The following is a 27,696-nucleotide window of genomic DNA, read 5'->3' as shown; positions in this document are numbered from 1 at the left end:
CATTCCAGTCTTCCTGAGTCCCGCCTGGCACTTTCCGTTTACTGACAGAGGGGCAGATGTAAGAACAGTTTCCCTTCAATTTTTAAAAGTGACCTTGGGATGCCAGAGTTACCAGTCCCTCTGGATGGATTCTGGCTGACTGTGATGGAAAGGTCCCCAGGGCGGCCTTTTCTAAAGTGGCCTCTGCTTTGAGACTTTGTTTCTTACCCTAGAAAATGAGGCTTGTGAAATTCCTAGACATCTTGGGGGTCACCAGGTCGCCAAGAACAAGAAAAACACCCCCCCCACGCTGCCCCGGTTTTGTGGGCGTATGAAATACAAACTGACACTTATTTTTCTTTTGTGTGTGTGTGATTCTTGTTCGGCTCTTTATTCAAAACACCCCCGGCTGAAGGCAGGGTCAGAAGCCTCCCGTCCCGACGGTGTTGCTGTGTCAGCTGCGGCCTTTCAAATGGTTACTAGACTGAATTATATATTATGCGATTTGAATCAAAATAAACATCATTTTTGAAACATATTAATCTAACTATAAACAACTGGTGCCAATTTTGGGTACCAGCTTGCCAACTCTAAATATAAAAAAAACAGAAAATGTAAACGAGCAGCCAAAGGTTATGGAGACAAAAGGTCAACTCATTTCTGCTGGCGCCTTGAGCTCCCCTCTTAGAGCCACGAAACAGCACCCCTGGCCTTCCCCTGTGCGGTGGGACACGTTTCTCACGTTGAGTCCTAATGAGCCCTGACTGCTGACTCAACGGGCAACATTTTGTTTAGGAAAACACGAGAAAACCCAAAGAACATATTTATATTTCGGCCAGCTTCCAGCAACATCTGGACACACGACAGCCAGGAGACTGCTGTGTATTCTGCTTGATATTGAGAAACAGGTGCTCTTATATCAAAGATGAGAATTTTTAATGGTACAAACATGTTGGAAAAATGAATTTAACCCTACAAATTCGGCACGAACAAGCCATCCCGTGCCCAGGATTTTACTGAAGGGAAAAGAAGGTCCAGATACATGTGTCCATGCATGTCTAGAGCAGCGTGTACAGCTCACGTCCATGACTGGTGCAGCACAGTTAGAACACCGTCTTGAGAAACGAGGCCTGGTGAATACTCGAGCTAAGTGAGAGTCCCCTCACTCTCCACACTGCTTTCACCGCTAGAGGACACAACCCGAGCATTTGCTGAATATCGGAAGGGGTCATTTCGTGGTGTGGTCTAAGAATTATAATACATATTTGAAGAGAGAAGTTGACCATGGGGGAGCTGACTGTTGGGCACAGAATGCGAAGTCGGAGGAACTCTGATTAAAGGAGGGGCTGGCCCTGCTGCCATTGGCTTCAGTGCTGCTCAGGTGCTGATCCTCTGAAATGGATGCCTGAGTGGAGCGGAACGTTGGTGTGTTCCCTGGGGCTTGTGTTACCTCTTCCAGGATCTTGAGCACTATTAGCATCTCTGCCATCTCTTCTTGTTTAGACTGCAGGAATCCTGGACCAGTTCTTGGACCAGAGAATTGAGTTCCTTTCTCAAAGGCAGGCTGACCCTCATCATTTTCCTGTAAGTATCAGCGAGGCTAAGTATATTTAATGAATCTCTGTCGAGCCTGGTGTTCTCTGCCGATGTCCCCACGCCAACAAGACTGAGCAAGTCTGAAAGCACGTAAGACACCAACCAATAACCTGCTGACAGGCAGACATGCCGCTGTCCGCCCTTCTAGGTTTTGGAAAGCGAACCGTGAACTCAGGCTATTGGGCGGCAGCAACACCACGACCTCAGTCAGCTTCTCAAAGAAGAGCCCTAAGCCAGGCTCCACAGGGCACGGCAGCCCCCGCACGGCACTGACCCCGCACAGGGCTCTGCCTGGTCGCCGTGGAGCCACCAGCCACACAGGCCCCGGGGAACACACCAACATTCCACCTGGAACCCCCCCAGCAGCTGACACCCTGGGTTGGTCAGATACCTCATCAGTGTTGGGGGAGGGACTGTGTAAACTGACATTTATTTTTGTTTGAGTTCTTACAACAATTGTGTAATGAAAGCCCTGCCGGAGGAAGATGTGGCTTGGAAAGTGGAAACGCAAGTAGAAGAATGCCAGAGGTGTCTTGCTAATTTGTATTTAAGAGGAAGAGACACTGGTGAAATCTGTTTCCCTGCTTCTTCCAACGGCGCCCAGGAGGGACTCCGGGACGGGGAGAGGTGGCCCACGTGCCCCGGACTTCGGCCTGTGCCCACCCAGGGGGCAGCCCCCGCGTTGGCCAGAGCCCACCCCGCACCCTCCTAGTCCCTCTCGTACACCCGTCCGTACAGAGCAGCCGTCACCAGACCAGAGGACAGGCCCCGCTTCCTCAGGAAGTAGTGATCGCTCTCCCAGCCGAGCTGGTCAGGGGTTTCCAGGGTCATCCCTGAGGTCAGCAGCATTGGGAAGACATAGGCGGTGCTGAAGTTCCCCCACAGGTGAAACTCAAACATCCCCGTGGCCTCCGTGATCTCCTGACCACAGGTGTCAAAGCCGAGCCCCCCGCACTTGACCAGGGCGCAAGCCTGCACGTAGTAAGTGCCGTGCACGGTGTGAAGACCGTCGAAGACCCCCAGGGCATATAGCTCTTTGGACAGAGTGGGCCTCTGGTAGAGTAAGTGACAGCAAAGGCCATTGGCGCAGACTCGGAGGTGGCCCTCCTTTCCCCAGACAGGGACCAGGGTGAAATTGTCATACATCATCTCAGAGTAGAAGGTGGCAGGAGTGCTCGTGTTCCATCCGGTGGCTCCGTCGCAGTGGACATCCTGAGCGTCCTTCTCAGAGTACGGACCAGCTGCCAAGATCTTTAAAAACTTACCGTGGGCTGGGTCTGTTTTACCTGTGGCACTCTCTGCACCAACGAGACCCAGTGGGTTTTTGGCCACCGGGGCAACTATAAGGTGGCCTTCGGGGCTCTCCATGTCATGGTGCCAGAAAGACTTCCGAGGGGCGTGTATGCCGCTTCCGGTCATCCCTAGAGACGGGTGGTGGATGTTGGCGGCCAGGAGGTTGATGCCAAAGGCAGTGGCGAAGCCCCTCTGGATCTGCACAGCCGCCAAAAGCGGGAGCTGGTTCATCCAGGCGGTCGGGTACACCACGTGCTTCACCTCAGGGTCCCTGAGCAGCCTGGCGGCAGGTTCAAAGAACAGGATGTCAAAGCAAGTGAAGATGCCAAACTTGCCAGCAAAGGGGGTGTCGAAGATGATGTGGTCCACCTCGAGGGGGGTGTCAAATGCCGCCTCGAAGTAGAGGTTGTGTTTGCGGTAGCGGTCAACCAGGGTCCCGTTACTGCTGAACACAATGTTGGTGTTGAACTGGTACCTTCCATCATTTGGGCACCCTGGGTCCCTGCTGTGACAAGGTTGCTTGGTCCCAAGATTGGCCACCAGGAACATCTCTCCCTTGAGAGCCATACAACTCAGACGCTGGAGGACCTGGCAGGGAAACAGTATAAATAGACAGAAGTTTTAAACCCTGCCTTCTGCTTATAATTTTAAAATAGAAGAGTACCTGTGGTGTATCCATAATATGTAAACAGCTAACACAAATCAATAAGAAAAAAATAACCAGTCCTGAAAGTGTGCAAAGGGTACGAACAGGTGATTCACAGAACAAAGACAAATGGCCCACAAACATTTGAGAGGATGCTCAAGTTCATGAGTGACAACCAGATGCAAATTAAAATAAGGTGTCATTTTTCACCTTCATAAGACTGGCAAAAATTTAGAATTCCATCTTGCTTCGGCCAAAGGATGGGGAAAAGGCACTTATGCCCGCTAGTGGGCATCTAAATTGAAATCAAAATCTTTTAAAGGGAAAAACATCTTTTAAAAGGAAGTGCCTGTGGAGCACATGAGGCCTGGGTGTGATTTGTAGGACCCTAAGGTCGCCTCCCAGTCTCATTCAGCACGTCTTGGTTTTTGGTGAGTGGCGTGGTTCACCTCCGCGTGCCTTCAAAGCAGGTGGCGGAGGAAGGCTGGTCCCCTCATGTACCTCCGTGTCATTGAATCGGTGGGGCTCCAGGCATGGGTTCCATCCGATCAAGTGGGGAGATGGCATGAAGTCCAAAAACGGGTAAATGGAGGTTCTTGTGAAGTTGAATCCGTGAATGCCGTCTTCTGGGAACACTATGATCTGTGCGCCCTGTAAGTCAAACACCAGCGGACAGTCTGTGGTCAGACAATGGGAGTTACTCCCTCACTCACCCGACAGCCATCCAGCAGTAGCCCTGTCCCAGGAAGCAGAGGTGAAAAGGTGGAGTTTGGATTCGGCAGGGATCTCGGCTCTGGGGGAGCCGACTCACTCGGCCCGACTCCGAGGGAACAGACCAAGTCCCCCAGGAACCAGCACTGACTGTATCTGGGCTCGTCAGTGAGGAAGGGATGAGTGAGCCTGGTGAGAGGGGCAGGAGTCTGGGGGGTTGTTGGGATGCAGTGGGACGGGGGTGAGGGGGTGGCAGTGACTCTAAAGGACTTTGAATTTGGGGCTCATTAGCAGACGTGCTGCCTGGAGTCCAGTGGTTTTCAATTTGCACTATGCATCTTAAATCAGACAGGGAACTTCTGAAAAAAAAAAAAACCACTCTGTTTAGGGGTGAACCTGGGGCCCCCTCACTAAAAAATCTGCTTCAATAGACTGTGGGTGGGGTCCCGGAAACAGTGTTTGTGTAAAGCTCCCCTAACGTGCAGCCAAGGCTGGGACCCACCAGGCTGGTGGGTGAAAGTCAATGCATTGATTTCAGCATACAAACCAGGACCTGATCTAAGTGGTGTTTCTCCAGCTGGGAGTGAGGAGGCTCCCATCGCAATCCTGACCGAGCCCTGTCCTCCTCCCAGACCTGGAGACACCCCGGGCTCCCCGGGACGGCAGCAGCAAACCAAGAACCCTAGATGCACGGGGCAGGGCCCGGCCGCGCCCTCCTGCCGCTCTGGGCTGACAAGGCTCAAAGCGTCAAGCCTGGACTATCGCCCCTGGAACATTAGCAAGGGAGAGGTGGAGGCGGCAGGCAGGGCAGGATGAGTGATCTAAAATAACAGGCAATCTGAGTCACTTATTTCTGGAATGCTCTGCAAACTCTTATCATTTTTTCCCCTGGTTATAAAAGCTTCAAAAGTTTAATTGCAGAAAAATTTGGAAAACAGAAAATTTAAAGGAGGAGTTCATAATTGTGTATCATGAAGATGCGTACTGTTAATATATTGGTGATTTTTATTTTTCTCTCTCTCTCTATAGGTGTGTGTATAATTGAGACCATAACAGACGTGTGGTTTTCCGCCTTGACTCTCTCACTCCAGAACATTAAGACTCCAAAGATAAGAAATATCATTTGTGGGTTACACTTAAGAGGACACCAGTTTATCCTCTACTGTCGGACATTTGAATTGTTCCCAATTTTTTGGTAATAAAAAGAAAGCTGTGCTGACTTTCTGCGTACAGGTGCTCAAAACACTTCCTGAACGAGTGATGTACACAAATCTTTGGCGCTCCATTATGTCTTTACAATAAAGCCTCATCAGAGAAAGTCCTGGGTCAAGGGCACGAGAAATTTTAAGTTCTTAACATATGTTGCCAAATAGTTTTCCAGAAGGCTTAGAGCAACGTATATGCCCTCCAGCAGAATGTGAGGTCGGTCATCTTACTGCATGTTATAATGAAAAATCAGCACAAACCTGGAAATACAGAAAGATGAAAAATGTACGCTTTCCAAGAGATACTGGGGTTCTGATTAACAAGCTCACTCAAGGGTTGTTTATCCAGTGAATGTACCACCGTTTGACTTTGCTATTTAATAAAAGATCACCCTAAAGACAATTTTATGGCCTGTAGAACATGAGCCAGTTCTGTGTCTATTAGCAGATCCATTTCAACATTCACTTGACTGACGGATACACTCCTGTTCCTCAAATCCCCTTGTGAATGAGCTCTACCATCTTCCTGGTCCCTTCGTTAATTAATGGGCTAAATGAAAACTCTGGCACAAGACCATCCTATACTTAAGAGTATAGGATACACGTTTTTAACTTTTTGAAAATTATGCTTTGACAAATATTTTCCTTGATTAAAAAAAACTTTGAGAGCAATGAATGGTTTCTTAGGGACGGTAACAGTTATGTATATGTATTGGGTTAACGTGAAAATGAACTTGCGTCTCCTGGACACGCACCTGCCAGGAGTGAGGAACCAAGCCCGAGCTGGGGCAGAGCTTCGGGTCTGACGCGATCACCTGTCCTTTCTAGGAAGGAACTCACGTTCCTGATGAAGGGTTGAGCAACTTGCTGATGGACATCAATGAGATAAAAAATTCCTGGGGATTAGGAGGTCAGCCCGGGTGACCGACCAGCCTAGTATCTTTAAGCTAGAGTCCTTCTCTTCGCATCAAGAGAGAACTAAAACGATTTAACTGGCTTGCTCAGGAGCCAACACCCTTGTAGGCAGTTTGATGTAAAACTCTGACACACGCTCGGAGCGCCTGTCTTCGAGGTTGCTTCAATACACGCAGCCACAGAGTGGAGTGGGATATCTGCAAGCCCTAGAAATGCCCAGATCAGCAGCTCCACCCCTGCTCCTGGACCACAGACACGGAAGGGGTGATGCCCGCAGTCAGCGTGGGTTCAAGGAAAACCCGTGGTATGGTTCACTTGGGGGCAGGTGACTAAAGCGCAGGGGGACAGTGCGGCCACAGTTCCTGGGTTTCAGCGAGGCATCCGCCACATGCCTTAGCACTGTCTTCGGGACAGGATGGAGAGTAGAGGGGTGAGGTGTCAGGGCCGTGCAAGCAAGCGCCTCCGTGCAGAGAACGCCCGGGGGCGGATCCCCGCCAGGAGGAGGGCTGAGGGGACGCAGCCTGGAGTGTTTTTATGCTGATGTCAGAGCGGATACAGAAGAGGTGTTTTCAGAGGTGTGGACGATGTGAAGGTGACTGGTATGCGGGACGACGGTAAATGTGCCCACAGAGCCCGGTGGGCGGGACTGATGAAATTTAACAGCATGCAAATGGCGCCTGCTCTTGGGTTAGAGAAGTTAACCTCACAAGGATGGGACGGCCATGGCAATGTGTGTCTGTGCAGAAAGGGCTCAGGAGCCTGGGCTGATGGCAAGTGCTTTGTGAGTCCCAACCAGACGTGGCCGTCAAAAGCTATCTGGGGGCAGCACCTGGCACCACAGAGGCAGTCTCCTCCGCCCTCGACGGACAGGCCAGGAGGGCTGCAGGAGCTCAGGGCCCACACGTGACCTGGAAGGTCTTTGGTGGCAGGGTGGGAACGGCATCTCTCAGTGGCCATGGGAGGGACAGGGGGATACAGCTGGAGACGGGTGCCACCACAGCGCCCTCAGATCTGGGGAAGACGGCATGCGTGCCGAGGGACTCGGTCTGCTCTGTTTGGCCCAGAGGATGGGACAGTGGGTGACAGTCACAGGGAGGCTGACTGTCGCTCACAGAAAGGCAGCCTTTTCCATAAGTTCCCACTGCCCTCAAGTGGAGCGTGTGGACCTGGGAGGCAGCGTGTCCAGGGCCACTGAAAGCTCTCAGGAGCAGCTGGATGGCAGGCTAGGGACAGGAGTGTCGCCCATCAGAAGACGGTGGGCCAGGCCTTTGGGCGTCCTTCCGACACTAGTGTGTGATGTAAGTATGTCCCACAGGCTAGACCCTAAACTGGAGTGGTGGGCAGTGGGCGTCCAGGGAGCCCTGACCACCGTGAACAGAGTCGGGGGCTGTTTGGGCGGGACTTGCTGGCAGGATGCGTCTGTCCTCTGAACTCGCAGACACAGGGCGCAGAGAGTGCCTCCTGTCCAGACAGCGGGCTGGTCCCCACCGCCACCAGGGTTAAAGGCCAGACTTCCTCCCAGCAGGTCACCTTCCTACAGTAACTTTGGGCACTGACACCACCGGGTCTGCACCACCCTTCCTGGCAGGAGAGGCTGGCACTGGCGCCCTCGGTCCATGTGGGCTGAGTGCTCAGGCTGCTCTGGTCTGGCACAGAGACCAGAAAGGAGTCCTGCGTAATCGGGGGGCAGCAAACTGCAGCTCCGGGGATGCTTACTACCCCAGGTAAACTCCAAGGGCCTCCGAGGGCACGAGAGGCCGTCAAGCCTGGGGCTCTCGGACTTTTCTGCACATCAGAATCCACTGGGGAGCCTTGAAAAATCCCAAAGCTCAGCCTGCAGCCCAGCCGATGGCAGGCGTGGGAGCCTGGCCCCCACGTTTGTTTCTCAGCGGCCAGGCCATTCCTCCACACAGCCGGCGTGAGAACAGGGGTCTGCCACGGGCTTCTGGGACTGGAGGGGGAGCACCATCGGGGGGGCCTTGCTAAAGTGTGGAGTCTGAATCAGCAGATCTAGGGCAGGGCCCTAATTCTCACTTCTTCCATCTCTGGGGTGGGGGCAACTGCTGCGGCTGGTCCGCGGACCACCCTCTGAGTAGCAGGACTCAGTCAGCTGACTAATTCCATAATTCCACTTAGCTTATCGGCTGATTTTCCAAAGGGGCTGCGGGAACCACTGATGGGGGCTAACGAGCAATCTGCCCTGTTCTGCGGACCAGCCACCCTGACCCGGGAGCGTATCTTGCCTTTTGGGCTGCGGCCATCACTTGCTGTTCGTATACATCAAGGTTCTGGTTCATGAGCTCCAAGGCCTGCCTGCGGCTGATGAGGTCCAGTGGGTTCGGGCTCAGGATGGACCGGTGCTCGTACACGGCAGCCACGTACTGGTCGGCCTGGTGATGCTCGGCCGGGCAGTGCTCACTGGTGTGGACCCCCAGGGCGGCCACGTAGCAGCCGCAGAGGAGAAGCGCCAGCAGCCGGCTGGCTCCAGACATGATGCAGACCGAAAACCTAGAAGGGAATGGGGCGAGGAGAAAACAGCTGAATCCCACCTGAATCCAGGGGTGAACCTTCGCAGCTGGGCTTCAACAATCCAGCGATGAAACTCACCTGCAGTGACTCTGCAGCTCAGAGAGCTTGTTTACCCTTCCTAATAGAAAGATCTGTGTTCTCTCCAAATACGCAGCCGGGTACATCTAAAATGGCTCACTGCGCTAACAGTCTGGTTTCAGCACATTTCCGAAACAGACCCAGCGTCTGCCACGATTCTCCTCCCAGCAGGACAGCAGTGTGTCACTGCCCACTCTTCCAGCAGCTTAAGATTCAGGCAGTACTAGTGATGGTTTTACATGATCCTGTGACACAGCCCACCTCCCAGCACTGCCCTCTCTACACACAAACATGCTGCAGCTGGAATTATGTGACCCTAATAATACAGCTCGGCTGTCCTGGCCACAAAAACCCGGTGAATCAACCACAACTCCCCCGGCGTGTCTCTGGCTAGTGACGAATCTTGGGGGTAAGCCGCCCTTTACCCAGCACAGCACTCTTTAACTTAGTGCAGAGAAACTGCTGACTTCTACGTAAACGCCAGTTTGTGGACAGTTAGAAAGGAGTCTCCCCATCAACGCGGGACTCCCTGCTCCCTCCTTGAATTTGAGGATTGCCACTGCACACCACCACCTCCTCAACCTCTGTCTCTGTGACTCCAAAATGTACGCTCGGAGCAGTCGTTTGGAAATAAAAATTCTTTTGCAGCAATGAAATGCGATTTTCTAGAAAATAAACTCGAATTTTCCAGAAAGTAAACTCAATTGTAGCTCCTACTATAAGAGACTAGAAGTAAATCATGTCACTTACAATGACACATCCAGGTGCCTCTTTTTCCCAAGAATAGGAATTTTAATTTCTTTGGGGGAGGGGAGGTAATTAGGTTTGTTTGTTTGTTCCTTTATTTAATGGAGGTGCTGGGGATTGAACCCAGGACCTCATGCATGCTAAGCATGTGCTCTACCACTGAGCTGTACCTGCCCCCCGGAATTTTAATTTCTAATAGTTATGTGTTACTAGGTGTTTTAGAGTGAACAGTCCAGTTCCTTTAAAATCAGCCTGGCCTCCGAGCTGAAGCCCCTCCCCAGCACACAGATTTGGCAGGTGGTGTGCCATGGCCAGGCCCCTGCCCTGTGGAGAATTCCTGTGGCTGAGCAACCACCCAGGAATCCAATTAAGCGGCAAGACACCAGAGACAAATGGAAGAACATATTCCTGCTCTTTACAGAGAAAATGCACCCTGCCCAAGTCTGAGTCAGAACCCCTGTGTGTGCACTTCAACACAGACGCTCTGGGCCGCAGCAGTCTGCTTGCAAAGCTTCCCAAAGCAAAAGCAATCACAATTATCCTCAGCAACTGATCGCGGACCTGAGATGCTCTGTCAGGCCTCGCAAATTCAGATCCTTCTCAGAATGAGCGGTGCCCTCCCGTCCCCACTCTGCCCCGTCTCACGCTATTCCTTTTCCCCAGGGAATAAAGGTACCATCTAAACACTGGGCCCAAGGATGTGCCCCCATTCCTCGGGGACGCTGTAAACAGTGAGTGAAAATGAGAACAAGGGGCCTTTGAGTGACTGGTCACGAGTTTTGGAGCAGGAACAAAAGTATAATTGATAAGCTTTTTAATCTGGATTTGGCCTCTGAAGACCAGCAAGAAATAACTCTCAAAAAAGTCTCAAAATGTGTTTTCCTTTCCATCTCTGGTTTCAGAACGATGACAATGGGGGCGCAGGGACGTTTGCGGGGAAAATGTTCATCTTCAAAGTCACAGTCACAAAATCTCTAAAGCATAAGGCCGTGGCCTCATGGAGAGCTGAGGAAACAGGGCTGGGGTGGCGGTGGGGGCAGCAGCTGGACCAGCGCCTGGGGCAGGCAGGTCGGGAGGTCCCCGAGCCGGGAGTGGAGGCCAGTGTCCTCCTTTCTCCGATAAGAACTGCACGCCACTGGTTCACGTCTGTTTACATCTCAGGGCCGTGCCATCAAGCAACACAAGGAAATCGCAGAACCAGCAAGGTATCACCTTTCTTTCTATTTTGAGAAGATAAATTTAGATTATTTACAAAAGGAGCCTGGGAGGGGAGCTGTGAGTGACAGTCATTCCTGCGGGAACGGAGGCAGGGCCGTAATAGGAGGCCAGGCCGACTTGAGCAGGTATTCGCGCTGGAAAGCAGCAAGCTTAACGAGGGAGGAGAGAGTGAGTCACGGTAATAAAAATAGGCACCACAGTTTGCCCTCGCCGCCAAAGAGCGGGGAAATAGCAGGCATTTCAGCCGAATTTGCAGACTCTGGTTTTCCCTCTGCATGGGGCCCCACACAGGGTCTCTCTCGGGAAAGCTCAGCCCAGGCGGAGGAGGGGGCTTTGGAGGGCTGGTCTCAGACATCAGGATGGAAGGACAGGTGGCAGCGTGCTGGCTCCGGCTCAGGAGTGGGGAGGGGGCTGCCCGCGAGCGACAGGGCCCCGGAAGTCAGGGGATCTTGGAAATCCAGCAACGGACCCTCCGGGAGGGCTGGCCAGGGCTTGGACCATAGACAAAACAGTGACTCGAGGTGTGTGCCCTGGCTGAAAAGGGAGCTACGGACCTCCTGCCGGTGGAGGGCACCTGACTGTGAGACTGCACTCCAGGAAGGGGCCCAGCAGGAAGGTGTCATCGAGGTGGCCATGTTTCCACATGCTGCTTCCTATGCGCCCAAGATGGGGGCCGGGAGACAGCAGAGCCAGGAGGCCCTTGTGCATCCGACTCTGGGTGCAGGCGCCAGGGATGCAGCAGCGAAGGCGCCCAGCCCTTGCGAGTGGAATTCCCACCCCCATCCCCCGCCAGACGAACGGGGAAACTGACACAATCAGCTATAGACGGTCCCCTCTTAGGGTGGTTCGACGTGACAATGGTGCATAAGCAATAGGTATTCAGTGGAAACTGCTCAGAATTTATCATCTGGACCTTCCCTTGGGCTGGACGTGCAGGACCACCCCCTCTCCCAGTCTGGGCAGCGGCAGCCTCCAGTCCCGGCAGCCAGGCGGTCACGAGGGGGAAAATTTGGTCATGTATGACCACCTGGACCCAGACACGTTCTGTTTCACTCTCAGTTCAGTATTCATAACCTACATGAGAAGTCCAACCCTCTGCTATAAAAAAGGCCTTGTGTTAGACGGTTTTACCCCGCTGTCATCTAGTGTAAGTGTTCCGAGCACACGTGAGGTGGGCGAGGCTGGGCTGCGATGCTTGGCAGGTGAGGGGGATGAAATGCATTCTGACATAGGACAGTTTCAACTTAGGATAGTTTACTGGGACTTAGCCCCACGGTGAGGTGGGTAAAACCTGTACTAGGATGTCAGACGGACATCAGGAGGAGAGAGAAAGATGGAGGGGCCTGATTTTAGACAGTGTGGCCAGGAAGGGCTCCGGAGAGAGAAGGTGGGGTCTGAAGGAGGAGGGAGAGGAGGCCCGTGGACGCCTGGGGAAGAGGCTCCGGGCAGAGGACTGCTCGGGCGAAAGGCTCCAGTGGGAGCCTTTGGGGTGGTTCCAGATACAGTAAGGAGAGTGGTGGTCCGGAGCCCAGGGACCAGGGACGGTGGCAGAAGGTGAAGTCAGAGAGAGAGGGGGGGCCCCTTACGGGCCTCCTCGCACCCCCTGCGTGGCCCCACCCTCTTCCAGCCTCATCTCCTTGGAGCAGCAGCCTGTGAGATCCAGGTAAAGCCTGAGCCAGTCAAGACACTCCTGCTCAGAATCTTCCAGTGACTCCGCACTGCATGCAGAGTGAAAGTCGAGGGCTTCCAGGACCGACAGGGAGCCGGGGACGGCTGGGAGAGCGCCGCTGGGGGAGCGCTGCGGGGGGGGGGGCGCCGCTGGGCGGCACCTTCACGCAAGCATCCTGATCTTTAATGGCCCTATGGAAGCCTCCGCTACTCTTTTCATAATGAAGAATGTCCCCCCCACCCCCCCCAACCTAATCCTGATCAGAAAGGTTCTTGTGATCTGTGAGGAAAAGAAATCAAAGTCTAAATTACGTGGAAATCTATTTTGTGGAAATCTGGTAACATGTCAATCACTAGATATTTTTGCACACAAGGAACTTCTTTTTTTCCATCTTGCTAAATGATTCATCTTGCTAGTCAGCTGTGTTTCCTTCCTAGCTGGGCTATTACAATAGTGTCTTCTGCAATAAAATGAAAGGATTGTTATTAAGGTATTCTTAATAAGATAATTTCAGAGGCAAGTAGATACATTTAACATTTTATATATAGACCTACTGATCTTTTTAATAAAAGATCTTGTCACTCCTTACTCGTCAGGGAGAATAACAGCCCCGTGACTGGGAAAGGAGGCAGGAGAAGTCGGTCGGCAGAGGAAACATCACAATCCGTACAGCAGAGCTGAGGGAGCGGCTAAGTGATCAGCAGTGAGCATGGTATCCATTTCTCCATGTATCTGACAGGATGCCCGGAAAAACGCTGTGAAGTTTCAAACGGTTTTTTTTTTTTTTAATGGAGGCACTGGGTATTGAGCCCCAGGACCTCGTGCATGCTAAGCACATGCCCTACCACGGAGCTACACCCCCGCCTTCCAAGTTCCAAATAGTTTTAAACCTGACCTCATGGATTTTGTGATTTTCTTGTCTAAACCCTACACGAGGAGGAGAAATAACACCTAGCTCTGTCTGATTTACATAACCTGAATTTACAGAGACTCCAAGGAGACCTTCATCTCCCAGAAAGCCTCCTGTTCTCTGCCTCTGCCCCTGATGATGCTAAAGTGAGCTGGACCACGACCCAGCCTGGTACGATGTAAAGTCCCACAGCGCTCTAGCTCCAACAGCTCCGAGCGAACGTCCACCATCCAGGCTTCGATGCCCCTGGGGTCGTGCTGGGGGAAGCACCCGTAGGGTGGCAGCTCAGGGTGATGCTGAGGTTCAAGGCTGAGCTGAGTAAATGACCAGGAATTGCAGGCCGTGATTTTTCCTTTAGAAAAATTCCAGCTATTATCTTCACAGCAGTGTGACTGTAGACCAGGGCTCTGACGGGGTCCCCTTTCTGTAGATCCCAGTAATTTCTCTTAAGACACTGAATGGGGGCTCCAAGGACCATGACACTTGAGCTTAAATATGCCATCTTCCTCTTCTTTGAATGGGAAATTGTCTTCACAACTGAAGACCAAACTTGCCCCCGAAGTGCCCGGATGTTTAAGGGACGCAGGCTGTTTGCCTCTGGCTCACTGCTGCCGCCCTGTGGGCAAATTGAGAACCACCAACCCGGAGGGCTCGGCGCCGAGCACCATGACTGCAGGTGGTTCTTGAGCAGTTAAGTGCATGGTTTTCCCCCTCCTTTCCTTCTCCTGGCCATTTCTAACACTTTGCCTATCTCTTCTAAAGTGAAAAACCCAGGAAACATTTGATCTTAAAGACCTGGGTCTCATGGAAGCTATTTTTTATTCACTGTGCTCCCGGACCTAGCGCACTTCCACATCTCAAGTCCTGCATGTGCGGTGACTGCTGCCACTATGCGCCCAAGGACGGGGCTGGGCGTGCAGAGTGACACCGCCAGCCACGCTGACTACAGCACTATTCGCGGGGACTTCTGGGGGAGGTAAAGGATCCACACGGACACATTTTTATCTGGCTGCCACGTTTCACTTTGTTACGTGTGAATGTTTTCGAGCCACTTTAACATCCACTATTTCCCTTCCTCTTCCTGTCATATAAAGCAGAGGAAGCAGATGGCGAAGTTCCATTTTCATGGTGAGGAAGCACTCCGGGGCTAGTCAGCGGTGAGAACAGACTGGAGACTGGGTCTCCCACCTCTGGCTCCGGCCCTCCCAGCACACGTTGAAGACAAGGGTAACCGATCAGTCAGACCCTCACAGACCACTGTGGTGTCTTCTGTGCAGCTGCAGCAGAACTAAACAGAAGCTCAAAGCAGCCCAAGGGGGAGTCTGGGTGGTCAGACCGGAGCAGGGACTCTCCAACGTGGGCGGGACACTGAGTCACCTGGAGGGCTTGAATGCAGACCCCTGGGCCCCACGCCCAGAAGGTTCAACTCAGCAGGTCTGGGTCGGGCCATAGAACACGCACTGCCTGACAAGCTCCCAGGGGATGGTAGTGCCGATGTCCCCCGTCTGGGGTCACCTGGAGAGCCCTGGGCAGGGGACAAAGGCAGGTGCGTTCCAAGTCTCTCTCTCCCTCCTGTCAAAGGAAGCCTCCTTTACTTCCCATGTGCCTTTTCCTCCCTCTCCCTCAGGGCTGACAGAATGTGGGCAGATCTCAAAGCGTTTCCACCATATTGAGTGCAAATGAACTGCAAATGCTCCAAACACTCCAACCTGGGGGGGGAAAGCCTCCCACAGACAATCTGGTCCAGGTCGGTTAAAGGGTTCAGTGCTCGTCTTTGCCTCCACCAGAACATGGCCGTAGAACAGGCTGCTACTGGTTTTCATTTGTTTGCATAGAGTTCCTGACCTTATTAGTTTCATTTCTTTCAGGAAGTAACTGGTGACTTTATTTTGTTTTGTTTTATCTGGGTGGGGGGAGGTAATCAGGCTTATTTATTTATTGTATTTAACGGAGGTGCTGGAGACTGAACCCAGGACCTTGTACATGCTAAGCACACACTCTACCGCTGAGCTCTACCCTCCCCCTCCAAGTTCCTGATTTTAAAAGAATAAAATTGAAGTAATAGATAATCCATTATGTAATAACATAATATGAACAAATAAACATGTAGAAAATAAATTAATTACATCTATATATAAATAAGTAATCTGAAAAATCTTCCGATTATGTTCTACAAATTTGTATCAGATTTCTTCTCAAAAGCATATCTGAAATCTTTGGGGCCAAACATGCATTGCTGAGGAAGTCAAGTCTTTTAAACTGTGGCTCAAAGACCCCAACGGAGAGAAGGAGCGCAGACAAGGTGTCCTCACCGTCTGTCAGTCTTGAGAGAGAAGGACAATGGAGCACCTGTAACTTCTCTCCTCTTCTGGAACGTTCACAGCTTCTGGCTAGGCTGTACCTTCTCCATCCTCCAGAATGAAAACCAACTTCTCTGAAACAAGCCTCAGTGGGTGTCAGCAAAGAACTATTTTTCAAAGCCCTGGGGAAATTTCCCCTCCATTTCCATGTCAGACTACCTTCAATTAGAGTCATCAGAAGAGCCACCTTCTATAGAATGAAGACCCGAAGGCTGCACATGGAGAAACGAACCACAGGTCAAGTCTTCCAGGGAAGATGTACTCAGAAGTGGGGGCAATGTAAGGTTCTTGGTGAATGTTAAGTGCATGGCAGACACAACGTCTCTCAGGGTTTGGTGGGGGAGCATAAGTACATGGGGTCCCATCACCCCTGGGCTCTTATCTGCCAGTGCTCAGGAGGGAAAACCCAGACCTAGGGGCAGTGAGGACGCCCTGGAGGCAGACACTGGAGAACAAGAGAACAGGTGACAGACCAAGGAGCCGTGGCACCCAAGTCAAAAGAACAATCCTAGTAGGACGGACTGGAGACAATGAGAATGAATGAGAGTACAAAGAGCAAAAGAAACAATAAAAAAAAAAAGCTGAAGTGAAACACAGCACTAGAGAAAACATGCCAAAGGCCACCTTCTCCCGCAGAGGGCCCAGGAAGTACGTTCTGGGAGAGGCACAGCCAAGCTCACCAAGGGGAAACAGCAAAGCGCAGGCCAAAGGGTCCAGGAGCCGGCGGTGCTGAGTACCTGCGGAGGACACTCTCCACCCAGCACGGCGGCAAGATGTAGGTGACCCACAGCACAGTCAAGTGGCCCAGGTGTTCAGTGAGAGGGCAGTGCACGATCAAGAACGACGGTGACCTTCCCAGACCAACCCCCACACGCGCGGCACGGCAAACGTGGAGGGAAATGGTTGGTGTCCCCGCTTCCGGCGCTCCTCCTGGAGGCACTGAGGATTGTTGTCCCCTTCTGCTTTGGGCAGATGGCTCACTAGTTGTGCGCCCTTTTTCCTCTGGCGACGGTCCCAGCTCAGCCGTAGCTGCGTCCTGGTTACGAACACAAGCGCCACTGCCCTGCTCTATCCGCACCCTCGGCGGGGCAGACATCTGGCTGAGTCCCCCGTGTCCTGCAGCTCTACTGGGCGGGAGGGCCCATGTCCCCCGGCCTGGGGTTCCGGGGGTGGTGACGGGAGTGTGGGGCGGGGTGGGGGGAGCTTCAGGCTGTTTCATGGTAGCTCTCGGCACCTCACTCCTCAGCACCTGGGGAAAGCAGAGGAGACGGTCCAGCTCTTTTTTGGAAAGAGGTTACCCCTAGACTTGAAGGAGACCAACATCTTGAACCAAGATTTAGCCCAAATTAACTGTGTGCAAAAGCCTGTCTATTCTGTTTATGTTACTACACTCAGAACAACAAGAGGAAAAGTCTGATTGACTAAGTGATATTGGGATGACTGAATAAGAATTTGGAAATAAGTCTAAACACCTTACACCACATATAAAAAGCACACTTAAAATCAGGAATTAAATATTGAGTGTTAGAAAAACTAGAATAAATTATAATTGGGTATCAGATATTTGATGAAACAACTTTCCAAAATTTGAAGCTGTTAAAATAATAGAAGAAACAGATTGATAAATTAAAATTTACATGTAAAATATAAACATCAAGACAACAGTTATAAACAGGCCACAAACAAGAACCCGTTTAAACAGGAAGAAAACACATCATAAACAAACACTATGAAAGACGTGGAACTTATGTCGAAAATAAACACTAACGGGGGTACTATTTAAAAATATTAAATTTGGAAAAAAATAAACTAGGAAAGTGGTAATGAAAGTAATTTCTTACTGGGAAAAACAAGTCTGACAACTTGTATTATGAATCACAAACACTATGCTTCTGGGACTTTATCTTAGGAAGTCATTTACAAGAAGGAAAAAGTCAGCTGAAGTGACACATACTGTGGAAATCAAGAATGTGGGCTTCTGAGTTTTAAAATACCTGATGTGAAATCCTGGCTCTGACACTTATTATATAACCTTGGATAAGTTATTTATCACAACTAAGCTTCAACTTCTTCATCTACTAGTTGGAAATGAAAGTATCTGATGTAAAGTACTCAGTGTTTAGTAAGTGGAGCTAGCTAAAACGGGAGAAGAAATCCCAGCAGATGGAAGCTGGAAACAAACAATATCCAGTATGAAGAAAGCTATGAACATGTATACAAACCGGGTGGAACATCAAGCAAAATTTTAAAAGATAGTTATGCTGTGGGGAGGGGAGAGCTCGGTGGTACAGTGTGTGCTGAGCACGCACAAGGTCCTGAGCTCCATCCCCAGCGCCTCCATCAGAAAAAAATAAACTAAAATAAAAAAGATAGCTATGCTAAACAAACATATAATGAAAACGTGTCTGTATTTACAATGATAATAGCTCAATAAAACATGTATGTGTGTGAACAAAGACCAGAAAAGAATGTGAGTAAGTGAAAACATGGCAGGTCGTCTTACGGAGATTTCAAATGTTTTCTTACGCTGTTTTTCTAATAAATAAGAAACTTAAGTCAAAAAATAAACAGCTGAGATTTCTGGTTTCCAACCTGGCATTTAGGGAGCCTGGAAGTAGCCACTCTATGTTAACAATTAACCCTAGCCCTGAACAAGCTGGAATCCAACAATTCTTAGATACATCTGAGTTGAGATTACAGGGCAAACCACTGCCTCCAAAACTTATAGAGACAGATAGGTGTCTACAGAGAATCACCACTTAGAGGAGGAGAAATGTTCATGGGACCAGTGCCGGCACAGGAAAACTAAACAGTAACTGAGCAGCTGCTGGAGGCTCCGTGCGGACATGTCTCAGAGTGACAGACTTCAGAAGGGCCCAGTCTTGGAAGGGCGTGCCCAGTTTTGTGAGTTTTACCGCTAGGAGCTCTACCAGGTTCTCACAGTGAGACTGGAGAACAATCTCCTCCTGCTTCTTTTTTTTTCTTATAATTTTTTTTTTATTATTGAAGTCTAGTCAGTTTACAATGTTGTGTCAATTTCTGCTGCACAGCATAATAGTTCAGTCATACATATACACACATATATTCCTTTTCATATTCTTTTTCATTATAGGTTATTACAAGATATTGAATATAGTTTCCTGTGCTGTACAGTAGGAACTTGTTGTTTATCGATTTTATATACAGTTCCTCCTGCTTCCTGCAGGGAGTGAGGAAAAGCAGTCAGAGCATTCTGTTCTCCAGAAGGCCTGCCTCGAAAGAAACCGTTTTACCAGAGCTAACCTGCTGGGGTTTTATCAGAGCCTAACAGACCTAGGGGGACGGAAACACCCAACTCCAGCCCCCTCGAGCCATCCTGTCCCACTAGAGATGTGGGGTAGACTGAGCAGCACTTGTGAAGGTCGCAGTCCAAGGGCACAGGCTCAGGAAAAGACTAAGACCCAACCACAGGACCATAGAACATTTCTCACCTTCCACACCTTACCACCTACCAAATGACTATTTATTACGGTTCCTCTACCTAGTACCTCATGTCCAGCTTTCAACAAAAAATTACTAGGCATACTAGAAGGCAACAATAAACAAACAAAACAATTTGCAGGGACACATCAAGCATCAGAATCATTGTCAGACATGGCATGTAGTAATGATCAGACCAGCAATTAAAAATAACTACGATTAATATGCTAAGATCTCTACTGGAAAAAGTAGACAATGTGCAAGACAGATAGGCAATGTAAGCAGAGAGAGAAAGATTCTGAAGAAGAAAGAAAAAGAAATACTTGAGATAAAAAGCATTGCCACAGAACTGAAGAATGTCTTTGACGGGGCTCCTCAGCAGACCAGACCTGGCTGAGGAAATAATCTCTGTGCTTGAGGATATGTCAACAGACATTTGCAGAACAGAAAGGCAAAGACATGGAATAAGGTATCCAAGAAGTGTCAGACAACTACAAAAGATGTAACATACATGTAATGGTAATTTCAGAGGGAGAAGAAAGAGAGAAAGGAACAGAACCAATATTTGAAGCAATAATGACTGAAAATTTCCCCCAATTAATGTCAGACACCAAACCACACAAGCAGGAAGCTCAGAAAACACTAAGCAGGAGGATGTCAAACAAACAAACAAACAAAAAAGCACACTTAGGCATATCACAGCCAAATTGCAGAAAATCAACAATAATGGAAAAAATTTTGAAAGAAACCAGAGGAAAACAAACATCTTATCTATAAAGAGTCAAAGAATCACATCTGACTTCCCCTCAGCAACCAAGCACAAAGAGAGTGGAGTGAAATATTTAAAGTGTTGTGAGAAAACCCCACCAACCTAAAATCCTATATCCTACAAAAGGGACCTTCAAAAGTGAAGGAAAACTAAAGACCGTCTCAGACAAAATCACCTGAAATGCTCGATTTAAATCATAAAGGCAGAAAAAGAGTGGAAGACAAAAACAGGAACAAAGAACAAGAGCAACAAGCAGAAAACAGTGATAAATATGACACACATACACCCGACTGTATCAATAATTCCTTTAAATGTTAATGGCCTAAATGCACCAATTAAAAGGCAGACTGCTAGAGTGGATTGAAAAGTAAGACCCAACCATATGCTGTCTACAAGAAACTCACGTTCAATATAAAGAAACACACAGATTAAAAGGAGAGGGATGGAGAAAAATTTGCCACACTAACGCTAATCAAAAGAAAGCTGGAGTAACTATATTGATTTCAGACAGCATATTTCAAAGCAAGGGAAATTACCAGGGATAACAAGGGGCATTACATGTGATAAAAGGGTCAATTCCAAGAAGATACAACAATCATTAAATGCATGTGCCTAACAACAAAGCGTCAAACACACAAGGCAAAAACTGACAGAGCTGCAAGGGGAAATAGATGAATCCACTATTACAGTCGGAGACGTCAAGACCTCTCTAGTAATGGACACAACCAGAAGGCAGAAAAATCAGCAAGGACAACTGAACTCAATAGCACCATCAATTAGCTGGATTTAATTGATGTCTATAGACTATTTTATCCAAGAACACCGTTCTTCTCAAGCTTGCATGAAATGTTCACCAAGATTGAATTATGGGCCATAAAACACACTTGAACAAATTCTAAAGAACAGAAATCATGCAATGTCTGCACTGAGATCACTATACTATTAAACTAGAAACCAACAGCAGAAAGAGAATTGGAAAATGCCCAAATGCTTGAAGGTTAAACAGCACATTTCTAAATAACACATGGGTCAGAGAAGAAACCCCAAAAGAAAATTTTAAGTATTTTGAACTAAATGAAATACAACTTATCAAAATTTGTGGAATGCAGTAAAAGCAGTGTATAGAGGGATATTTACAGTATTGAACACATACATTAGAAAAGAAGCAGAGATCTAAAATTAACAACTTAAGCTTTGATGTGGCCCAGATGCTGGAGTAGGACAATTCTGCGCTCACCTCCACCCACAGGTACACCTAAATTACAGCAGTTTACAAAGCAACTGTCTGTAAGGATGACCTGAAGACCAGCAGAAAAGATTTTCTACAACTAAAGACATAAAGAAGTAACCTCACAAAGGCAGGGAGGAGGGGCAAAGATGCAGTTTAGTCAAGACCCACAAACTGGAGGATAATTACAAAGGTGGAGGGTCTCCCTAAGAAGTCAGGGGACCAAGCTCCACTTTGGGTTCCTCAGCCCCGGTGGCCTGCGCGGGGAAGATGAGCCCCCAGAACGCCTGGCTCTGCAGGCCAGCGAGGACTGCACACGAGAGAGCCGAGGGCTCTAGGAAACAGAGACTCCACTCTTAAAGGGCACACACAAAACCTCACACACTCCTAGACCCAGGGCAAAGGCAGGAAACTGAAAGGAGCCTGGGTCAGACCCACTCGCTGATCTTAGAGGGCCTGCTGGAGAGGTAAGAGGCAAATGTGATTCCCCCAGGGCACATGTCAGACACACAGACACTGGTGACAGCCATTCTGAGATGCTTGTCTCTGAGGACACTGGTGCTGGTGAGCACCATTTTGGAGTCCTCCCCCAGCCTGTTAGTGATAGGGGGTTACCCACCCACCAGTGGGCAGGAACTGGCTCCAGCCTCACTGGGCCCTGCAACCAGTTGCCCCAAGACTTGCCCCCACCCACCAGCAGACCAGCAACAGACTCTAACCCCCTAGGGCTGCACAGTCAGCCACTCCAGGACCCAGCCTTGCTCAAAATCAGGCTTTCCGAAATATGTAAACGCACCAAGCCCACACAGGTTCACTGGTAAGTACTACCGAACACTTAAGAAAGAAATTATGTTAATCCTTTATAACCTCTTCCAGAAGACAGAAGCAGAGAGCATACAGTCGTCCCCTGGTATCCATGGTTCCAGGACCTGCTGCAGATACTAAATCCACAGATGCTCCAGGCCCATAGTCCGCCTTCTGTACACATGGTTCTACATCTTCAGATTCAACCAACTGCAGGTCACATAGTACAGTATTTATTGAAAAAAAATTCACATGTAAGTGGACACATGCAGTTCAAACCCACGTTGTTCAAGGGTCAACTGTACTCCCTAACTTGTTCTATGAGGCCAGCATTACCCCAATACCAACATCAGACAAGGCATTACCAGGAAACAAAACTACAGACCAATCAATATCTAACATGAACATAGATGGAAAAATCCTCAACAAAATACTAGCAAATAAAATTCAATTATAGAATAAGTCCAAGTTATTCTTTATAAAAAACCTCAAATATGTAGATAAATCATCAGTTAGCCTAATTAAGAAAAAAAAGAAACAACATACACAAATGGGTAACAATAAGGAGGAAGAATCTATAAACGCAGGAGAAAGTAAAAGAATGAATAATCTCCTCATTCAATTCTTTGCTGATAAACTTGAAAGTTTAGATAAAACGGAAAATTTCCTAGGAAAATGTATTTTACCAAAACTTAACTCCAGATAAAAGAGAAAATTAAACAATAATCACAACAATCACAGAAGAAATGACAGTTACCCAACAACTATTATTCCCTTCCCATCCTCCACCCTCACAACTGGCCCACACGGCTTCCAGAGGAAGTCTTTCCAACTATAAGGGAACACATAGTCACAATGCTCCCGAGTGTCCCCGATCAAGAAGAAAAGGTTTTCTAATGAACTGATAAAATTCTGATAACGAAACCAACAAAGGCAGGGGTTCCATGATGTTCTCCAGAACCCAGGATCCTCCTCTCTCTGTGTCCCTCTGTCCTCAGCACAGCGACCATCTTCAGGGTCCCCTTGAGATTGCAAGAGGACTGCTTCAAGGCCAATACCATGCTGCATGGAAGAGGAGGGTATGTGCCGGTTCAGGCAGCTTTCCCCAAGCCCTGTCCACTGGCTTCAGGTCAATTGCTTTGGCCAAGGAGGGGACTCGTGACCATTCCTACTGCAAGGAAGGCTGGGGAGTGAGCTGCATTATCATCTTGAATAAAATCAAGATTCTGCCACATAAAACATAGGAGGACCAGTTAAGTTTGAATTTGGGGTAAACAAGTACGTTGGAACGTACACTAAAAAATTACTCATTGTTTACCAGAAATTCAAATTTAACTGAGAGTTCTGAGTGCCCTGTTTTGTTTTGTTTTTCTAAATCTAGTAACTCTATCCATAAGTGGCCAAGTAACCATTACTCTGACTTTTACAGTTATCACTTCCATTAAAAACGAAATAGGTAAATAAAGCTTTATCACTGAATGTATACCTCTACACATTACAGCTTAGTCTTCTCAGTTAAAAAACTGCTATGTCCTTAAGTCTCTTTCAATGCATAGGTTCTTTTCCCATCCCTTCTATTTCCTTAGACTCAACCTGTGGGAGAAGTCTACTCATTTGACCTGTAGATTTTCCAACAGAAAGTATTTTGCTTGTACAGCATGGAGAGATTCAAGCTTTTCCTCTTCTGAGTATTTCTTGCAAATTGAAGCTGGATCCAGAGACTGGATCAGGCTCAGGTCCCATCCCTTTGGCAAGACTGTGGGTGGCAGTATGTTCTTTCAACCTGACACTTGCGTCTGCCTCTCTTTTCATCATCAGCACAAAACACTGACCCTGAAAGCCATTTTCTAGTCCCTGGGGATTGCAAAATGCTGGTATTCTAATTCTACCAGTTCATTTTTATTTATTAATTGGAATTTTTTTGGTAAAGACATTTTATTTTATCTACTGCTTGGTTATTTAATGGTACAGTTCATAGAGGAAGGCAGCCTAAATGCTAGATTCTCTCTCCCATTCTTTTTAAAATCAGTTTTCAAGATAAGGAACTAGTCTATTATTTTCTGAAGATGACCAATTTTTAAAAAACATTGTGAACGCATGGATTTAAACATACTTCATGGGTTTCTTTTCCACTGCGATTATTATCATCATTGAAACTCAAACTATCCCATCCTTGGCCAGTGGCAGCCTCTTGAAGTCTGCTCTTGATTCCTCTTGACACCACCTTAACAGCTCCTGATAGCTTCTTTGTAATCTAACATTGAGAGATGTCCAAAGCTTATTGTGTACATTTCCTGGCTTAGATCTGGAACTGGCCATTTTCTAAGAAGCCCTGGGTCCAAAATGGAGTCTTTGAAAAAACTAATGAAATAAATAAGACTCAATCAAGACTGATCAAGGAGAAAAGCAACACACACACACAAACATAAAGAAAACATTAAAAGGGAACACAATAATGATTACAACAGAGATTGCAGAACTGATTCTTGGATGTCTTGGAACAAACGTATGTCAAATGGATGTGTGCATGAAATGCATAATTTTCTAGGAAAATAACACTTACCAAAACTAAGTCCAAAAAAGATAGAAAAATGAAGCAGACCAATTACCCAAGAAAAATTATATTATCAAAGACTCTAATTGCACCCATTTTGGTATGTTTTTCAGGGGAATTCTCCCAAACATTCAAGGAAAAGATACATACTGTATCTTTTATACAAATATATTTATATATACATATTTCATATAAACTGTTTCAAAAATTTTTAAAAGATAGTATAACCTTGATACCCAAGCTAGATAAGGATAGTCCAAGAAAGGAGAATAATGGTTGACTCTTACTCTTAAACACAAATGCAGAAAGCCTAAATAAAAATAACAGCAAACTTAGTTAAGCAACGTATAAGAAGAAAATCATCACAACCAAACTGTGTTTATCACAAGAATGATGAATCATTTAATATGAAAGTGTATCAACTTAATTCACCACATTAACAAATGAAATGAAATTAAAATGTCACTTATCAGTGCTTCTTTTCTATAGTGTACTGAAGGTCTTGGCCATTGCAACAAGATAAGAAAAAGAATGTGATAAACTGATAATATGTATGAAAGAGAAAGAAGCCAAGAATAGATTTAGTATGCAGAATAATGGCCCCTCGGAGATGGTCACGTCCTAATCCCCAGACCTGCGAGTGTGTCAGGTGACATGGCAATGGGGAATTAAGGTTGCTAATAAACAGACTGTGACACAGGCAGACCACCCTGGATTATCCGGGTGAACTCAACGTAATTACCAGTGTCTGGAGGAGTGGAAGAGAGAAGCAGGAGAGCCGGGGGGATGGCAGCATAAGAAGGACGTGGCCCAACGTTGCTCACTGTGAAGATGGAGCCAAGAACTTGGGAGGCCTCTAGGAGTTTGGAGGAGAGAGGCATGGATTCTCTCCTGGAGCCTCCAGAAAAGAATGAGGTCCTGCCAACACCCTGACATTATCCCAGTGAAACCCATTTTAGACTCCTGAACTATAGGACTATTAAGATGATACATTCATGTTGTTTTAAGCCATTAAGTTTGTGGTAATTTGTTACAGCAGTGATAGGAAACTAACTATAAAAGACAAAACGGTTTCAAAAGAACGAAGTAGGAGGACTTGTCCTACCAACGTAAAGACTTATTTCAAAAACACAGAAATTAAGAGAGTGTAGGATTGGTGCTGGGTAGGAAAAGAGTAGAGTCCAGAGACAGACCAAATGTATATGGAGCAACTATACACAGAGTTAAAAGACAAAGAATAAGCATCCAGAATGTATAAAGAACATTTACAAATAAATAAGAAAAATGTAAACAATCTAATAAAGAAAAGGGCAAAATATATAAACAGATAATTCACAGAAGAAATCCAGATGGTAAACCCTCATCTATAACCATATCTGTAATCTATATCCAGGTGTGTTCACTAATAGTCAGGGAAATGGGAATAAAAATCTATATCACATCCATCAAATTGGCAAAAAAATTTAAATTCCACAACTGAGGATGTAGAGAAAGGGGAGTCCTTATATGCAGATGGTAGGTATTGGTACAATAATCTGGGAGACCAATTTGGCAACATCTAGTAAAATCGATGGCGACGCACCCCTAGATATATATACATAAAAACTCACACATGTGCACAAAGAGACATGCAAGGATGTTCAGAGAAAACTGTTTACAAGACTGAAAAGCCTAAAACAACCTAAACACCCATCACCTAAAGAATGGATAGGTGGGAGTCAGAATGGCCATTATTAAATAAAGTCCACAAACGATAAATGCCGGAGAGGGTACGGAGAAAAAGGAACCCTCCTACACTGCTGGTGGGAATGCAGTCTGGTATAGCCATTAGAGAGGGCAGTATGGAGATTCCTTAAAAGACTAAAAATAGACTTACCATATGATCCAGCAATCCCACTCCTGAGCATATATCCAGAGGAAACCTTAATTCAAAAAGATACATGCACCCCAGTGTTCACAGCAGCACTATTTACAATAGCCAAGACATGGAAGCAACCTAAGTGTCCATCAACAGATGACTGGATAAAGAAGTTGCGGTCTATTTATATGATGGAAAACTACTTAGCCTTAAAAAAGAATAAAATAATGTCATTTGCAGCAACACGGATGGACCTGGAAATCATCATTCTAAGTGAACTAAGCCAGAAAGAGAAAGAAAAATATTGCACGATAGTACTCATATGTAGAAACTTAAAAAAAAAAGGACATAAATTAACTTATTTACAAAACTGAAACAGACTCACAGACATAGAAAACAAACTCATGGTTACCGGGGGGAGGGGTGCGAAGGGATAAATTGGGAGTTTGAGATTTGCAGATACTGACTACTATATATAAAACAGGTAATCAACAAGTTCATTCTGTACAGCACAGGGAACTCTATTCAGTATCTTGTAGTAACCTAAAATGAAAAAGAACCTGAAAAGGAATATATGTATGTATAGGTATGACCGAAACATGCTGTATACCAAAATTGACAAAAACTGACTATACTTCAATTGAAAAAAAAAGAATGGATGGGTAGGAATTATAAACACCAAATTCAAGATAGGGATTACCTCTATGGCACAGGGGAGGAGAGGTGATGGTGGGGAGACACAGGGGGCTCTGCTGTATGTGTAATGCATTTCTTAAGCTAGGGCTGGATATGTGGGTGTCTGTTAATCTCTTTCCTTGTTCATGAGTCTGAAAGGTGTCATAAATATTACATATATAAAAAAAGAAAGTGAATAAAACAAGGCATCACAGCTAAGCTCCAAAGAGGAACTTAGAGGTTATAATGCAGAAAAAAGTTTAAGGAAGGGCTTGGTTTCTTCATCATGAAGATGGCCCTCACTTGGGGTTACACCGCAGTTTAACTCCAAACCCCAGGAATCATTTGGATTCTGCCCTGGAGCTGACTCTTTGTTTCCCTGACACAGAGAATCAATTAGAAGCAAAACAAAACAGTAAGATATAAAAAGCTAAAGGAAGCGGCTGTAATGAAGGCTGATGGCCAAATAGAAGAAACAAATGAGAACAGAAAG

At 47.4% G+C, this 27,696-nt stretch overlaps 1 protein-coding gene and 1 long non-coding RNA gene across 4 annotated transcripts in view; one reads left to right on the top strand and one right to left on the bottom strand.

The window, feature by feature from the left end:
• Nucleotides 1-891: 891 nt before the first annotated feature.
• The window catches only part of BTD (biotinidase), a 31,903-nt gene continuing 5,098 nt past the window's right edge, over nucleotides 892-27,696 (bottom strand). For all 3 annotated transcript variants that reach the window (XM_031677423.2, XM_015240134.3, XM_015240133.3), the window contains exons 2-4: nucleotides 8,589-8,853; nucleotides 4,016-4,165; nucleotides 892-3,456 (exon numbers count right to left, since the gene is read on the bottom strand). In XM_031677423.2, the coding sequence (XP_031533283.2) occupies nucleotides 2,284-3,456; nucleotides 4,016-4,165; nucleotides 8,589-8,837 (1,572 nt within the window). In that variant the 5' untranslated portion in view covers nucleotides 8,838-8,853 and the 3' untranslated portion in view covers nucleotides 892-2,283. The remainder of the gene's footprint in view (nucleotides 3,457-4,015; nucleotides 4,166-8,588; nucleotides 8,854-27,696) is intronic.
• LOC140687739 (uncharacterized) lies at nucleotides 2,366-5,444 on the top strand. Its single transcript, XR_012062262.1, has 2 exons — nucleotides 2,366-4,417; nucleotides 5,255-5,444. It is a non-coding gene; the product is annotated as an uncharacterized lncRNA (long non-coding RNA).

This window comes from Vicugna pacos, chromosome 1 (assembly GCF_048564905.1).
Source record: "Vicugna pacos chromosome 1, VicPac4, whole genome shotgun sequence".
Lineage (NCBI taxonomy): Eukaryota > Metazoa > Chordata > Mammalia > Artiodactyla > Camelidae > Vicugna > Vicugna pacos.
This window is presented reverse-complemented; position numbering and strand designations above follow the sequence as displayed.